The sequence below is a fragment of the Rhinatrema bivittatum genome, chromosome 4, assembly GCF_901001135.1.
Source record: "Rhinatrema bivittatum chromosome 4, aRhiBiv1.1, whole genome shotgun sequence".
In the NCBI taxonomy this organism is placed as follows: Eukaryota; Metazoa; Chordata; class Amphibia; order Gymnophiona; family Rhinatrematidae; genus Rhinatrema; species Rhinatrema bivittatum.
In genome coordinates this window covers 442,106,819-442,124,076 of record NC_042618.1, presented here as the reverse complement: position 1 = coordinate 442,124,076, position 17,258 = coordinate 442,106,819, and the positions used below count along the sequence as shown (strand labels likewise).

Genomic DNA, 17,258 nt, shown 5'->3' with positions numbered 1-17,258 from the left:
CCCTCCTTCAGATGGTCCAAAGGCCCATCTTCATTCCCCAGGAAACCAGCCAGATGATCCTTTATCTGAAAGCCCCCCAATCCCAAGTTTGGATCAGGGTCATCTCTTTTTGGGCCAGGACGGAACCACAAAGGCTTCCAAGAGAGCCCCCAGTTTTTTTTTTCTTCTTAGAAATGGCTGTTCATTAAAAGCACAAAGAACTCAAGGTAAAAAGGTTCCGCAGTGACTAAGCCCTTATCTGGTCCCCAGAGATGACCCGTGGAGCACTCTACCCCCCCCCCCCCCCCCCAGGGGACGATATGTTTTTCTCCTGAGCAACCACGAGCAGTAGGAGTGCTAGACAAAATGGCTGCCATTCCCGTTCTATAAAAGTCCCCAACAGAGAATTGCTCAGATATCTGGAAGTGCTGCTTCCTACCAGCAGTCCCTTTTTTTTTTTTTTTTAATTAAAAAAAATATCCACCTCTGTGGCTGGTGAAGGGCTCCCCAAACAGGCCTCCCCGATGGTCATACACCCATCACACAACCTGGAAGCATGGTGATTAGCCCAATCAACTCTAAAAGCCAGGCTCCACTTTCCATGATCTGCGGGAGTGGCATTACTCGCAGCACCACATGGGAGAAACTGACTGGTTTCCTGAGCTCTCTCCACTGGTCACACACCCAGCACAAAATCCAGAAGCATGGGGCTTAGCCTCGTGATCTCCAATGGCCAAGCATCATTTCCTGTGCTCCGCAGGAGCAGTCATACTTGCGGCACCTTGCAGGAGAAACTAAAATTAACCCGATCGGGCTCTCCTCTCCCTCTTTCAGCCAAAAAGCAGCATTCCACAAAGCCCACACCATGGGCTGGTCTGCTGCTTATTTGCTCTGCCTGACAGATCCCAAACCGCATTTCCACTCACTGAAAAAGAATTAAGGCAAACTTCTTAAAAAGAAAATGCCCCCGGTCCCAACTCAGAAACCTCTGAAGAAAAGAATTACTTTCCTTTCAAAGTCTTCTGCAGAGGGCCAGGCAGAGCAGCCAGTGAGAAGGTGGAGGATTCAGGGAATGAGGAGCCAGCACCATTGGCTATCAAACCATATTCAGTTCTAGGGTACAAGCTAAAACAGGGCCACCAAGCCCCTCCTCCACCCTGCTTTACCAGGGGGGTGGCCCCAAGACCGCGACGTAACACCCCTGAGAGCAATTTCTTCACCAAAGCATGACCGCTGGTTAGCCACCTCTACCATCTTCTGGAAACAGAGAATACTGAGAGATTACAGGTGGTACAGTGGCTTAAATACCAAGAGTGTAGTAAAGCTTTTGTTTTCTGTCTCCATCTGCTGGTAGGGGATCAAAACCCATGCGTGTGGACTAGTCTGGAGGAAGGATAAGGAATAGTAATATGAAAATGCACTAATCAAAACATTTTGAACCTGAAATTGCACTGTAAAACTATTGGAAAAAGAGTAAACCATTATCCACAGCACTGAAGAAACTACTCCATTAATAATGTAGTACAATGTTGGATACATTTCTCTTCCAGCTGGCTGCCAATCTAACAGGAGCTGTGAGTAGTGGAAATCCTCGCCTTGCAGGTAGTTACACTGGGCAGGCCTTATCCCACTGAAAGAGCCTTCCAGCTTAAACACAACTGTTAACAGCACTTTCCAACAGGAATAATAAAAATAAAATAGATGGGGCAGCTTGGATTAGCAATAGTACTCCTATGGCTCTCAGATAATAGAAAATAAGCTAACTAGATAATAGAATATCCAAAGGGAAAAAAGTATGCACTCATCCAACTTCCCAGCAGATTCATTACTGCCCCCTACATAGTCTTCATCTAAAGTGATGACTTGTTTCAAGTCCTTGTGTTGCCTCCTTACCTGAATCGCTTAAGGTGAAGTCTCAGAACCTGAGGGAGCTGACACACCATAAGCTGTTTCTGAGCTTCTGTAAGTACAACTGGTTTGGCTGAAAACTTCCTACGTTTTGCTGGGATGAAGAAGAAATATGGTGGTGAGGTACTGACTGGGTCAGCAACAGAATTAAACCATACTGATATTTCAGAACATATACACACTACCACACACTGAAAGCTGTTTAACACTTCAGTTTCCACTCCATAAGCATCAGTAGACATTTTCAGGCTCAACTTCGAAGAACATTTGGTTAATTACAAACCCTGTTTTTTGAATGCTATTGGGTAGCAGCAATCTCTTCAGGAGGTAAAGCCAAGAATGATTATCCTATTATTTATTTTAAAAATGTGTAGTTTGCTGTTTTTCAACAAGCTCTTCTGTGTACATACAGGCATCTGTTATTTTTCAGATATAAACTGGATTAGCAATGGCCATCTTGATTAGGCAGATTACTTTTTTTTCTAAATTTCTAGAGTCTGTGGAGAAAATATACCCAGAGAATGACCAAAAAAAAAAATGCTGTGTGAAACTACACATAAGTGCAGACTATCATCATAGCAGTGTTGGAAAAGCAGTGTTCTAATTCATTAGCCCAAGTCTAATCAACTGCCTCTCTTGAAATCCAAGTAAAAACTAAGTCCACAATAGCATCATCATAAGAAAAAAATGAATTTATCTGACAATTTTCTTTCCTTTATTTCTGCTACACTAGTCCCGAGTGACCTGGCTTGTCCCCACTTCCAGCAATGAAAACAGAGGGGTTTGTTTTTTTTGTCGCACTTGCAAAAAGTATTTAATTTCTTGAGATCTGGAGAGTCATTACTTCCTGACTCTAATATGGCCAGGATTACTATTATAGCCAAACCTGGTCTTGATCCTACGGTTTGTGCATCCTATCACCCCCATCTCCTTAATAAACCTAGACCTTAAAATTTTGGCTAACATACTCGCTACACATCTCAACAAATTTATTGGGAGATTATTCATCAAGATCAGGTGGGCTTTGCTCCTTGGAGCATGGTGGGAGACAATGTACGTAAGCTTGTGGATATCATGTGGTGGGCCCATAAGGAAAATATAGCCTCTTTTACTCATCATCCATGCTGAAAAAGCATGTGATATGGTGCACTGGCCCTTCATTTTTCATACCCTTGAGAAAATGGGTTTTGGGGCGTTCTTTAGATCTTGGATACACAAGCTTTATGACCAACCAAGGGCCTGTATTAATGTAAATGGAGGTTACTCTGACTTTATGGTTAGTAGGGGTACTTATCAGGGATGTCCATTATCACTCTTGTTTGCTATATTTCTTGAACTCATGGCCATTACAATTTGAAATCAGTTATCTCTGGGTTTCAACTGGATTCACAGATATTTAAGCTTTCACTTTTCTCTGATGATATTTTGTTTACCATTAGTAATCCACATGTTTCTTTAACAGCCATAGAAAACGATCTAGGCAACTTTAGTAAAGTGTCTGGCTTTGAGATTAATTGGGAAAAGTCTGAGTTGCTTAATATTACCTGTGATCCCAGTTTGGAATCCTTTTTAAAATTGCATCATCCATTTAAATGGGCCTTGAGCAAGATTAAGTATTTGGGAATTTATCTTGGCAAACATAGGAAAGATTTATTTGCATTGAATTATCCTCCCCTACTTAAGACTATTTGTCTGGATCTGGATAAATGGGAGCGTTTGTCCCTTTCTTAGGGAGGATATCTGCAATTAAGATGAACATTTTACCAAAATTGCTTTACTTATTTCAAACTTTACCAATTTCTGTGTCTAATGGCCAATTAAAATCCTGGCAAAAGAAAATATTCAGTTTCATTTGGAAAAGATGACCCCCCACCAGGGTCTGTCAGAAGGTTATGTATCTATCTAAAACTAACGAAGGGCTAGGTGTTACCAAATATTCTGTGGTATGTTGCAGCTGCCCAGCTCCGTCCAGTGGTGGAATGATCTAATTCTAATGTTTATCAAGCACTGGAATTTGCTTGAGCAGTCCTGGATGAATAATATGCCTTTACAGGTGGCTCTATGGCAACCCCGATGTACTTGGTGTGATTGGGCCTAGCACTCGCAATACTTTGAATACATGGCATGTATGGAAGCGTCATTTGGTGGGGACAAGAATATTTTTATTCCTCATCTGTTTCACAAAGTTTCCTCCCCCCCCCCCCTTGTATCCCCTTGCAATCCTTTAAGGTATGGAAGGAACGTGGCATTTTTCTTGTAGCCCATATTTGGGAGCCAGGCAGATTAATCCCATTTGATACTTTGCAGTTGAAATACAATCTTCCTCAATCGGAATTTCTCTCGTCAACAATTGTATCTTTTTTTTATATAGTATCAAGGTGGGATCTCATTTAGCTCTTGGGAAGTCTCTTTTTGAGGGTTTCTGTGCCAATGTGGGCTCCTTGAAGGGATTCATATCCAAAATTTATAAATTACTGAATTATTCGTTAAAAGACAAGTCCTTGCATATTCAAAACTGGGAGAAAGATTTAGGTTATGCCCTCTCAGAGGAGGAATGGGATCTTATTTTCCTCAAGATTAGTAAATCTTCCATCTTTAATTTTGGAAAACAATTATAAAATGTTTAGCTGGTATTATACCCCTGTTAAATTGCACAAGATCTACCATAGTTCTAGTGATCTTTGTTGGAGAGACTGTACTTCTATAGGATCTTTTTTCCATTTGTGGTGGGACTGCCCTATTATACATTTGTTTTGGTAAATGATGATGGGGCTTATTTTTGAGATCATTCAAGGATCTATTCAGCTCCAAGCAGAGCTCTATTAAATTGTCCTGCTCAGTGTTCATATCTTGCCTCTCAACTTCTGATTCAACAAATTTGCACCGCCACTCGTATTGAAATTGCGGTTTTATGGAAACAGAAAAATGCCCCACCATTAAACAGGGTGCTAGCTAGACAGGATACTGTCTGTACCCATGAGTAGAATCACTACCATTAAAAAACACAGTCTCAAGAAATTTAACTCGATCTGGGGGTCTATATTTGCTTTGGAGAAAACTTGAATACTACTAACATTATACCTATAGATATTTTGCTTTACATTTAAGATTATCATTTGCTTTTATCTAAAACTGATTGTATTTGGAAGGACAGGAGGAAGTGTGGTAGGGGGTGGGATTAATACTGTAAAATCATTATCATCGTTTGAACATTTTATTTGCTTTGCCTTATCTTTTTCCATCTTTGTAGTGTCTATCTTTCCTACTGACAACAATAAAATTATTATTTTTAAAAATATGGACAATGCATGCAAATCTATCCCATGCATATTCATTGTGGAAATCTTGAAACGGTCTTATTACGACTCTTGAGGATCATAGTTGGTTACCACTTTTGTATAAGATGTTTTTGATTCATTATATTGATGTATTCTATGGCAATGTTGTGTCATGTTACTTTAATTGTATGTAGCAAGTTTTTTTTTTGTTTGTTTTTTTAAAGCACTGTTGTACAACACTGTAAGCATCCTTTTGATTTGACAACCCAAACATAAATAAAAAAACAAAATATAAAAATAAAACACAAACCTCTGTCTCTATCAGCTGGAAGCGGGGACAAACCTAATCATTCTGGACTGAAGTAGCAGAAAGACAAGGAAATACAACTTTTCGCTTATTGTCTGTTCTTGTTCTCAACTCTTACATGAGTCTACACCATGTGCAGAATACAATCACCGAGGTAATAGACCAATGGCTCTTCCCAAATGTTCTCTCACACTAACTCTTAACTGTAACAATGTTAGCAAATTTGCCTCTTCCGACCCAGTTTGGAGAACTTCCTAGCAATCACGATTTAGAAATACTCAAAAGAAATATAAATTAAAGATCTCTAAATCATTTTGAGTTCTCACCCCATGTAGTTTTGTTTGAGCTATTATAATTACTACTTATTTTAATGGCAAGGACAATAAGTTGGACGATACAAGAAAGGCATTTTTGATTGTTAGAATTCACAGAGTTAAAAGAAAAATCAGAAGTTAGATTTTAGGAAAAGAGCAAATGCAAAGTTATTTACTCAGGCTTATGGAACTGGGGAATGATCATATCACTTATTTGTGTAATACATCTGACACACAGAGAGATCCATTTCCACGTAGAAGACAGGGCAGTATTACAGAAGCATATAAATATTGAACAAACCTCCTACCTTATTTTTAGAGAACTTTTAATTTTCAGTTTTTATTTTATCAGTTTTGGTTATAATGAACAAAATCGGTAGAAATATTGGTGGGTAGTGTGTCATTTTTTCCACTGATTTTTCTTTTTTTTGTTATAGTAAATGCTGATAAATTTTCAGGAAAGAGGAAATAAAAACTGAAAACAACAAGGTCCCTACTTACTTTGTAGAAGCTCACTCTGCAAGAATAATTGCTAGCTACATGGTATGCTGGAAAAGCTTCTTTGCTTCTGTGGAAAAAACTAGCAAAGTTGCAGCTTGGAATACCATGCACATATTTTTAAAGCACTCATGGTCTTCGGTATCTACAAAACTTGGCAGAAGATGTCTCCAGGCTGCAGTGAATCCAACCTCTTAATGGTATGATGTGAAAGAATAAACATTTTCACTTGATTTTAATACTGTTAACTTTCACACAAGTCAATTGTCTCTCCCAGGTACACATTTACTTTTATTTATTTAAATGGGCTTATAATCTGCTTCTTCCAAACATTGGCTGTTCACTGTGGCTCACAACAAGCAGCAATACATTGCAAAAACCAATAAGTAGTCACATACAAATCTTTCAATACATTAACATTTTGCCCACGGAGACAAAATGGGAAAAACCCTTTAATACATCAGGCTCTCTGATAAACTTCTCGTGTGTCCTCCAAAAAACATGAACACTTGTTCTAATTTTCTGAACACTCTTGTTCAGTGTCAATTAAATTTTGCACTCAATATCCAAAAATTGTGCATTCTGCATTTTAGGACACAATGATAGTAATGTAATCTCTGGTTTAATATGGAAATAATTAATTTTTTTAAATAAAGTGTGGGACAATTCTAAGAACTACTTTGTCCTAAAAAAATTGAGTGCATGGAGATATTGAATTTAAGCTTGTAATTCACTAATATACAGCACTGAACAAAGAGTTAACGTTTAAAGTAAAAATATAAAATGTATTTAGCAATAGTTTGAGAGGAGGATTAAGGTAACACTATTTAAATCTCAACAAGAAAAAAAATCCTTTAGACTTTACAGCCCTTAAAAAAATAAACATTTCCCTCTCTTCTCTTACTATGGAGATTGCAGATGCAGCTAAAGGAATTTTAAAAGAGCTGTATCTGAAATCCAAAACAAGGCCCCTATACAAAGTCTAGAAAAGATTTCATAGATGGACTTGAAATAATTTTATTAAAACCTCAAACTTACTATTCCATATGGAAAAAATTTGCAACACTTTGCTGGTTCTTTCCTTGCTAGCGAACTAATCAACAGGTGGATACAGTACAGGCGGATACAGTACAGTGCGCTCCGGTGGAGCACACTGTTAGCCCGGGTTTGGACACGCGTTAGCCCGGGTTTGGACACTGTTAGCCCGGGTTTGGACACGCGTTTGACGCGCTAGCTTTACCCCTTATACAGTAAGGGGTAACAGCACGTCAAAAACGTGCGGCCAACCCCCCGAAAACTAATAGCCCCCGCAACATGCAAATGCATGTTGATGGCCCTATTAGTTATTCCCGTGCGATATAGAAAGTAAAATGTGCAGCCAAGCTGCACTTTTACTTTCAGAAATTAACGCCTGCCCAAAGGCTGGTGCTAATTTCTGCCAGCACCAGGAAAGCGTACAGAAAAGCAGAAAAAAATGCTTTTCTGTACACCCTCCGACTTAATATCATGGCGATATTAAGTCAGAGGTCCCAAAAGTAAAAAAAAAATTAAAATTCTGCCTGTGACCCGGAAGACGGACGCTCAATTATGTCGGCATTTGTTTTCCGAACCCGTAGTTGTCAGCGGGTTTGAGAACAGACACCGGAAAAATTGAGCGTCAGCTGTCAAATCCGCTGACAGCCGCCGCTTCTGTCCCCAATTTGTATAGGCCACCCTCCTGAATCACGCGGCCAGGAGAGTGGCCTGGGCGCTCGCCGGCTCTCCCGCACATTTTTCTGAATCGGCCTGCAAGTAAACCATGCTCGTCAGCATTTCTGTTCCCACACCGTCAATTCTAAATGTTTGTATTTGGGTGAAAGATTGGTCTATGAGATAGGCGGTCTTACTTTTGGAAGACCAGATGTTTTGGCAATGGACATCTCTAGTAAATCTGGAAAATATGATCTTGTTAACCAATAAAAGTACAAGGAAAATTAGAATATGACTGTGGTATAATCCTTTGTATTTGAAATAATGAAACCAGAAGGAAAAAGCTTGTCTAAGCCAATATATCTGCAACTATGGCCTGACATTCTTCAAGTCTATGAACTATTTGCTTTTTGTTCAGAAATGTTGCAATGAGCTCAGGTGTAGATGTTCCCTGGTGTTGACATATTAGATTGAATATTTCTGTCTAGAGTTCCCATTCCCCTGAATATAGACTGAAATGACTAGGCCAATCTGCTTGAATATTGTATTTGCCTGCAATGTGAACTGCTGTTAATCGATAAGTGTTTCTGCCCATGCAAAAATTATTGCTTTCACTCACCATTGATTAGCTCTGTACCTCCTTTTTTCGTTAAGATATGATATTGTAACAATATTGTATGACCTCACCCTGATGGGTTGATTACCAAACCCTTGAAGTATAAAAGTGCATTAAATATGGCTCTCACCTAATATATATTCATATGGAGTCTCTTTTCCAGAACTGACCAATGTTCTTAAGTGGTATAATCTGCTCGAGTTGCCCACATTCTCTATTTGCATCGATGATGATACACTTCCAAGACAGTGTGATCAGAGGTGTGTCTTGTTCTGGATTTGGGGAATCGAGAGAACCAGTGTTCAATTTCCTGAAGGTATTTGTAAAAGAAAAGACCTATCCCTTTTAGATAATGGCCACTTTTAATGAGCCAATTCAGAAATGGTGAAATTGTACCTATAGGACTGTGTGTTATAGAAACCAAGAATCTGGGCCAATCCTGGGCAAGGGATCCCAACTGAAACAACTGTCCCAGGCCCCGCACTCAAACTTCACCACAGCACATCATCTTCACGCCAATATCACTTCCTTTCCTCTGAGCTAGAGGTGGAGGTTCGAGCTAGAGTGCCAGCTTGCCAGGAGTTTAGGGGCCCATGTAGTGAAGAGTTGTAAATAGTCTTCCCGTCCCTCTGTCTCCCCACACTCTTCACTTCATAAAGTGAGCGAGTTCATGAGTACCTGGAGTGCCACTAGTTTCCTTAGGGGCAGTAATTCAATTAGTTTTTGTTTTGTTTTTTTAATAATATTTATCTCTGTCTTTTTAGTTTAGTGATGTCTGCTATTCAGCATTGTCATTTAAACATTTGAAGTTGTCATTGCCTTGTGTTATGCTGTTTAACAGTGACTTCTATTATTATAGTATTGGGAATTTATCTACTACGGAGAATCCAATTCTTGTTATAACAAGTTGAGAATAATATGGCCAGTTATACACTTGTCACAATGTTTTTACTTATACAACTGCTAGGGTTTCAGCAAATGTGCAGACTGATTGTGGGCAATCTTCCATGAATTTGGGCCTGAATGCACCTATTCTCTCTCTGCTCCTGGCAAATGGTCAGACTATTCGGAAGAAGATGCCTGTGCTGGCTGATCTATTAATAGAGAAGTCTCTGGATATTTTGTGTCTGACTGAATCATGGTTACTTTAGTCAGATGCTGCTCTATTGAATGAGCTGTCTCTTCCTAATTATGCTGTATTTTCTAAGTCTCGAGTGTCAAAACTGGACGGCGGCTTTCGGGTGATCGTTAAGGCCACCCTTCAATTATCTACGATGCAAACAGAATTACTTTATTTAACCTCAGTTTTTAACTGAAGTTTGTGTCTGGTATCTTAACGCAAACTTGTCTACTTTGAAGAATGGTCTGTTAGCCATCAAAGTGGGTAGGAAAAAAACCCACAATAGTCTTAGGAGACTAACTTCTGGGTTGACTGTGTTCCTCTCCCAAATGTATGTAAAGATCTGTTAGTAGCCATGCAGGTGTTGGGATGGTTCCAACTAGTCCATTCACCAATGCACAGATTGGGCCACATCTTGAACTTTGTTTTTGCCCTTAATAACTGCCTGGGTTTCTGTTGCTAGTCCTGCACTGAAATACCTTGGTTGGATCATGCTTTGATCCAATGTTTGCAGTCACATCTGGATCTTACACTCTGTGAATCAATTAATCCCTGCACGATCTCTAGGTGGTTACTGATTAATGCTGAGCAACTACATTTACAATGGCTACCAGCCCTCTCTCAAGGCCACGATCTTGATAGCTTAACTATACTTTGGCAGTCTTCTCTCCATTTTACCACCCATAAAAACTAGGGTATTGCAGAGCCAAAGACCAGCCCTATGGGATTCTTCTGCTCTGAGGACATTAAAACGAAGTTTCCATTACCGAACACAGATGACGTAAGAATAAATCAGACTAATCTTTTTGATTACCGTGCAAAATTAGTAAATTAAGAGAAACTATAGATCAGGCTAAGTGCAGCTGGTACTCAGTCCGCATTTCAGCCACAGTTTCTCGGCCATGGGAACTTTTCCACATTGCGTGTATATTATCTACAGCTCCATCTTAAAACTATTTCACCATCATATGCACCTTGTGAGAAGTTTGCAACATTCTTCACTCAGAAAACAGCTAAGACTGTGGAATTCTTTGATGATCATGCTTGGAGCAGTCTTGTAGGTCTACACGTAACCTTGTCTACTTGGTGTAAGTTTACCCCTGCCACTAACTCTGAAGTTGTCTCTATACTCAAACAAAAGGATGACTACTCTATGTTTAATTCCTGCTCCTCTGCTTTAATTAAAATCTTGCATACTGTGGTTAGCCCTTTTATTACTAGGCTCACCAATGTATCTCTATCTAAGGGTCAATTTGCAACTCAATTTCTATTAAAAAAAAGCTAATACTGACCCCTCCAACCTTTCAAACTAGCGTCCAGTTTCTACATTGCCATTAGTGGCAAAGGTAATTGAAAAAGTAGTATTCATGCAACTATAACAATATCTTTCAGAAATTTTACTCAGTTACCAATTTGGTTTTCGACAATTTGTAGTACCGAATTATTACTACTGTCCACCTTTGATAGCATCTGCCAGGGATTTGATTCTGGTACCAAATATCTTAGTATTCCTGGATCTATCCTGAGCTTTTGACACGTTAAATCATAAGATCTTGTAGGACCATCTGAGGACTTTGGGAATAAGTGCCACTGTTTACTCCTGGTTTTCTTCTTTCTTGGTAAATCAGTCTTATAGTGTGAAGATTGGTACTGCCTCCTCTGACTTGCTCTCTTCTCACAGGGGTTCCTCAAGGCTCTGTCACCAATCCTTTTCAATATCTACTTAACTCCTTTCTGCTCACTTCTTTCTAGTCCAAATTTCTCCTCAAAATGTTATTCGGATGTCATACGCTTCTTTCTAATTTCGCCTTCTATACATGCAGCTTTGGAGAAGTTATCTGGGTGTCTAGCGTGGATTAAGGATTGGTTACATGAGAACAAGCTGCTGTTGAATATTAAGAAAATGGAAGTCATGCTTTTATCTCGATCTAAAGTAGACATCGCTCCTTTAAGTTTTTTCGTTGAAGTTTCTGTACCTGACAAGAACCAGGTTAGACATTTGAGTCTAAATAGAACCCTCAGTATTTCTATGCCCATGTTTTAGCTCATTAGTTCTGCTATTACTGGCATCAGTAGCATGGGATCTACTTAACGTTTGGGTACTTGCCAGGTACTTGTAGCCTGGCTTGGCCACTGTTGGAAACAGGATACTGGGCTTGATGGACCCTTGGTCTGACTCAGAAGCAATTTCTTATGTTCTTAAATTAAGCCTCATGTGTTCATTAAAGTCACTCCTAAGTTAATCTGACTTTCATATAGTTGATCGCTGATCTTGTCCACTCTTGATTACTGCAATGTTCTCTTCTTGGGTCTTCCCAATTCATATTCAAAATCTTTACAAGACCAAAATCAGCTGCCCATCTGGTTTACGGTTCAGCTTCATGGGAGTATATTACTCCCGTTCTAGCTGCATTACACTGGCTACCAGTTAAATGGCAGATAAAATGTAAAGCTTTAACCTTAATTTTTAAAGCCCAACACAATTTGGTCCCGCCCTGCATTGTATCTGCAGTTCACACTTACCAACTAAGACAGCTACTTCATTCTTCAATCCAATGCCTTTCAGAAATTCTTCCATTAAAAGAGGCAGGGTTAACTGAATCAAGAAACCGGATGTTTAAAAATGCTGGCCTGATCCTATGGAATAATCTACCCAAAGAAATTAGAGCAGAGAAGGATCTTCTGCGTTTCAGGAAAAATTCTTAAAATGTATTTTTTTCAATGGCATTTTCTCCTTAAATTTTTTTCTGGAGATTGGCAAGATGGCCATCACTATTTCCACAGGCTTGGTAGGTTTGTATTTCTATTTAAATTTTTTACTTTTTACTTTTATTTTTTGCATTTGAGTTTTATTTTGTCTCATATCTGAGACTGGGTTTAGTGTTAAAGTAATTTTTACTGTTACTGTGTTTAACACGCTTTTTTATTCTCCATTTATTCATGGATTATGTATGTACTGTTATCCATCAAGATTTGAGGATTGGTGTAATGTAAATCATGTTAAATAAATACCTAAAACTCCAGCCTTGAAAGTAAACACCCCCTTCCAGCTCTTCAGATTCAGAGGGGGAGCCCATCACCTATTCTTCAAAATGGAGGACTGGTCATGCTCTGGTTGATTTGCCCCGTGCCTCATATCTCTATAGGATCAACTCTGCCAAGAAACCTAACAAGTGCATAAGTTGCCTTTGGGAAAGCCATTCTTCCTAAGTCAAAAGAAGACTGTGATGCATTAAAGATATTCTTGTCCTATGGCAAGATTACAAGCCTCATGCTTATGAAGAGTCTTGCATTTAAAATATGTCAGATCTTGCAGAGCAGTCAGACTTTTTTTCCCCAAAATTTTTGAGTCATTCAAGTGAAAAGTATTGACTACCTGGTCACCATAGATTCCTGGCAGGAAAATGCTCTAACAAGAACGTTCTAAGGGGCGGATTTTCAGAGCCCTGCTCGCGTAAATCCGCCCAAAACCGGGCGGATTTACGCGAGCAGGGCCCTGCGCGCCGGTAAGCCTATTTTACATAGGCCTACCGGCGCGCGCAGACCCCGGGACTCGCGTACGTCCCGGGGTTTTCGGAGGGGGCGTGTCGGGGGGCGGGCCCGGTCGTCGCGGCGTTTTGGGGGCGTGTCGGCAGCGTTTTGGGGCGGGTACGGGGGCGTGGCTACGGCCCGGGGCGGTCCGGGGGCGTGGCCGCGCCCTCCGTACCCGCCCCCAGGTTGCGGCCCGGCGCGCAGCAGGCCCGCTGGCGCGCGGGGATTTACGTCTCCCTCCGGGAGGCGTAAATCCCCCGACAAAGGTAAGGGGGGGGTGTAGACAGGGCCGGGTGGGGGGGTTAGGTAGGGGAAGGGAGGGTAAGGTGAGGGGAGGGCAAAGGAAAGTTCCCTCCGAGGCCGCTCCGATTTCGGAGCGGCCTTGGAGGGAACGGGGGGAGGCAGCGCGGCTCGGCGCGCGCAGGCTATACAAAATCGATAGCCTTGCGCGCGCCGATCCAGGATTTTAGTGGATACGCGCGGCTCCGCGCGTATCTACTAAAATCCAGCGTACTTTTGCTTGAGTCTGATGCACAAGCAAAAGTAGGCTGATCGCGCTTCTTTTAAAATCTACCCCTAAGTATTGGAATCCAAAAATCTTTGGTTCGACCCAGTTGTGCAATTAGTCTTATCAGATCTTTTAAAGAGACAGTTAAAATTTATGAGATACTAAAAGGCCCTTATGTATACTGAAAATGTTGCCCCAAATTACCAAAAACTTAGATACTTTCAATGACATTTTGCTTTGGGGTATGAAGATATGCTTCTTGAAGCTCTACTGCACAAAGGAATTTGCCTCGCTCAATAGCTTGAATTAGAAATTTGACAGATTCCATCTGAAAGTCTCTCTTTATAACATTCGATCTTTATAAATCCAGTGAAGGACAACAAAACAGTTCTTTTGATAATGAAAAAGTCCAAGTAAGTCTCTTGGAGTAACACATTATTGCTTGATATGGCTCTTCAGGCCTATCCCCCCAAATCACTCCTCTCCTCAATCTATTAGCAAGAAAGCAGCAGCCTCCTCTACCAGCTGGCTTTAGTCATATTATTTGAACCATGGTGTTGGCAAGTACCATGAGACTACGGAGCTCCATGCAGAGCAAAACAGTAAAGCCAGCCAGCAGACATGGCAGACGCAGGTATGAAGCTCTGCTTTCCTCCTGCTAACTGGGGAAATTGGGCCTCTTTGCCAGTTTCAGACACTGGGGGAAGGAAGGAAAGAGAAAAAAGTTTGAGATTTTTGGGGTCCACAATAAAAATTGAGTCCTTCAGATAACTCTTTGTGACAATATTTAGCAGCCAGGAATCAAAGATATTCAATTTAGCTTGCTTCAGAAACAAGCATTTGGGATTGAGACACTATCACTGTTACTGTCTGGAGAATAAGAATAATTACCTGAAAGATAAAAACGTAGTCTCCTTTAGAAATCTTAAGTTAATTTCTTTGTTTAGGCTTGCCCTGTGGGAGACTTTCTTCCCCTCAGCTAAGTCTTTTTCTAACATTTGTACACAGAATGGCCAAATAATAATATCTTTTGAATATAGTAAGTTTATAAGGTAAGATTTAGAGAAATAATTTGCAGACCATGTCTAATCCAAACAGCTCTCCTGGCTACCACATCAGAAGCCAGAACCTTTACAGACAGAGAAAAAAAGTAATATGCAGAGGCAGCAATATACTGTATCTTGCAGACATATCAATCAATGATGAGAGAAAACACTTATCAAAAGGAACTCTTTTAGACTTGTTTAAAATTCAGAATCCTGTGTATCATTACTTTGAATGACGCAGAAAACTGCATTATCTATTCATCTCAACTTTTTTTTTTTTTAAGCAAGCATCCATTTTATGGCCAATGGTTTCTTTTAAGCTGGAAGACGCAGAAATGATTACATTTGGTCAATTCTGTGATGGAGAGGTCTACTATCCAAGATAATCCATTTGTATACAAATTAACTTTGTAAGGTGATTATCTTTGAAAGGGCTTTAGGATTGGTACCTTTGCAATGAATCTATTCCTTCTGGATCATTTCTAAGATGTACACGAAGCATTCTACATCCTTTTTGATGACTATTCAGTAACTGGTCTGCTGAAGAAAGGCATGTTTGATTACCGTATAACATTCTCTCTGTAGACAAGATGAATTAGCCATGACGTGTGGGTGACATCTGACAGCACCTAACAGATTTCTCTAACTCAGTAGAGCTTTGACCTTACTGAGCCTGTGTGAGGGGCTCCCGAGTGAGCACTGCCTCGTGAAGCTCTTCAGTTTGTTCGTAGCTTGACCAAGTAGGTAGTTGACTCTCCAGGAAAGTGGGTAGGTATAAAAACATGGCTAATTCATCCTGCTCACTTCAGACAACACTAATTGCTTACTGTAAATATACTTTTCTCCATCAACAAGCAGAGCTGAACTAGCCACGATGTGTAAGGAGGTCCAAGCTGAGGGTTGAGGAGGCAGAGTATCTACTGTCAAGAGTGGATTACTCAAAGAACAGTAGATATGCAAGATTTCCTGTCCAAAGCTGCTATTAACTCTGGAGAGGCTGTCCAGATAGTAGTGATCCATGAAGGTGCACAGACGACCAAGTTGCAGCCTTGCATATGTCCTTGATAGAAACTTCCATCTAAAGTAGCCATGGCTCTCATGATGAACCCTAATGGAGTCTGTAATTGGAGACCAGCTAGAACTTGTCAGTGCACTATACAGTCTGCTAGCCAGTTGGAAATGCTATGCTTGATGACTGCAATTAAAGAGTTTTATGATGTTTTAAACCCTCATATGTCTGAGCATACCATACATATACGCTAATTAAGCGTTTAAATGTTCAAAACACTAGAAAAACTTAAGTGTTTAGCTCAGGTTATTTTATAATCACCGGATTTTTATTAGGTCATTACTTGTGCCACAGCATAATCTATATTACCACTTTTTCATACTTTACTTTTTTTTGTTATGTTTTGTTTAAACTTTACTTATCTGCTTTACTTTTACAAAATTAAGCAAGAAAAAGGTTTTTTTTTTTACTTAGCCTTTCAAGAAAATGTCCATCGGCAAATCCATGGCTCACGCTGATCTTCTTTCAATGAATGTTTCTACAAACAGTCCAGCCGGTTAAAGCTGCCCGACTTAGACAGAAGCCATTTTTAAACAAAGCTTATGAAACAACGCCCGATACCACTGGTGTTTCGCGAACTTCATCAGGGGCTGTGAAGCTTATTTGCGTCTGGAACTAGGATAGCCAAGAACCTTTTCAATGTGGCATTACAGGATCCAGATGCAAATAAGCTTCACAGCCCCTAATGAAGGTCGCGAAACACCAGTGGTGTCGGGCGTTGTTTCATAAGCGGTTTAAAAACGGCTTCTGTCTAAGTCGGGCAGCTTTAACCGGCTGGACTGTTTGTAGAAAGATTCATTGAAAGAAGAACAGCGTGAGCCATGGATTTGCCGATGGACATTTTCTTGAAAGGCTAAGTACAAAAAAAACCTTTTTCTTGCTTAATTTTGAAAAAGTAAAGCAGATAAGTAAAGTTTAAAAAAAACCCAAAACATAACAAAAAAAAGTAAAGTATGAAAAAGTGGTAATATAGATTACGCTGTGGCACGAGTAATGACGTTATAAAAACCCGGTGATTATAAAATAACCTGAGCTAAACACTTAAGTTTTTCTAGTGTTTTGAACATGTAAACGCTTAATTAGCGTATATGTATGGTATGCTCAGACATATGATGGTTTAAAACATCATAAAACTCTTTATATGTGATTGTTTCTTTCATTGTCATAATATCTATCACATAGTATACCAGTTCTATATATTTATGATGATTGCAATTGCCAGCCTGTTGGGATCAAAGGATACAAACAGTTGTGAGGCTTAATGATGCTGCTGTGTTGCCTTTTGTAGACCAACATATGAAAAGCCTTTTCTCCCCTATGGGTGGTGAGGCCTTGAGAAGAACATTGGCAAAATGATGGACTGATTGATGTGAAGAGCAGAAACCACACAAGATA

General features: G+C 40.0%; 1 protein-coding gene across 6 annotated transcripts in view; it reads right to left on the bottom strand.

The window, feature by feature from the left end:
• USP44 (ubiquitin specific peptidase 44) overlaps nt 1–17,258 on the bottom strand; it is an 83,370-nt gene that overhangs the window by 23,498 nt on the left and 42,614 nt on the right. For 5 of the 6 annotated variants that reach the window (XM_029601584.1, XM_029601581.1, XM_029601583.1 and 2 more), the window contains exon 4: nt 1,873–1,981. In XM_029601584.1, coding sequence (XP_029457444.1) covers nt 1,873–1,981 — 109 coding nt within the window. Of the gene's footprint in view, nt 1–1,872; nt 1,982–8,719; nt 8,862–17,258 lie in introns of those variants that run through there. The other variant, XM_029601587.1, reaches the window with a different exon arrangement.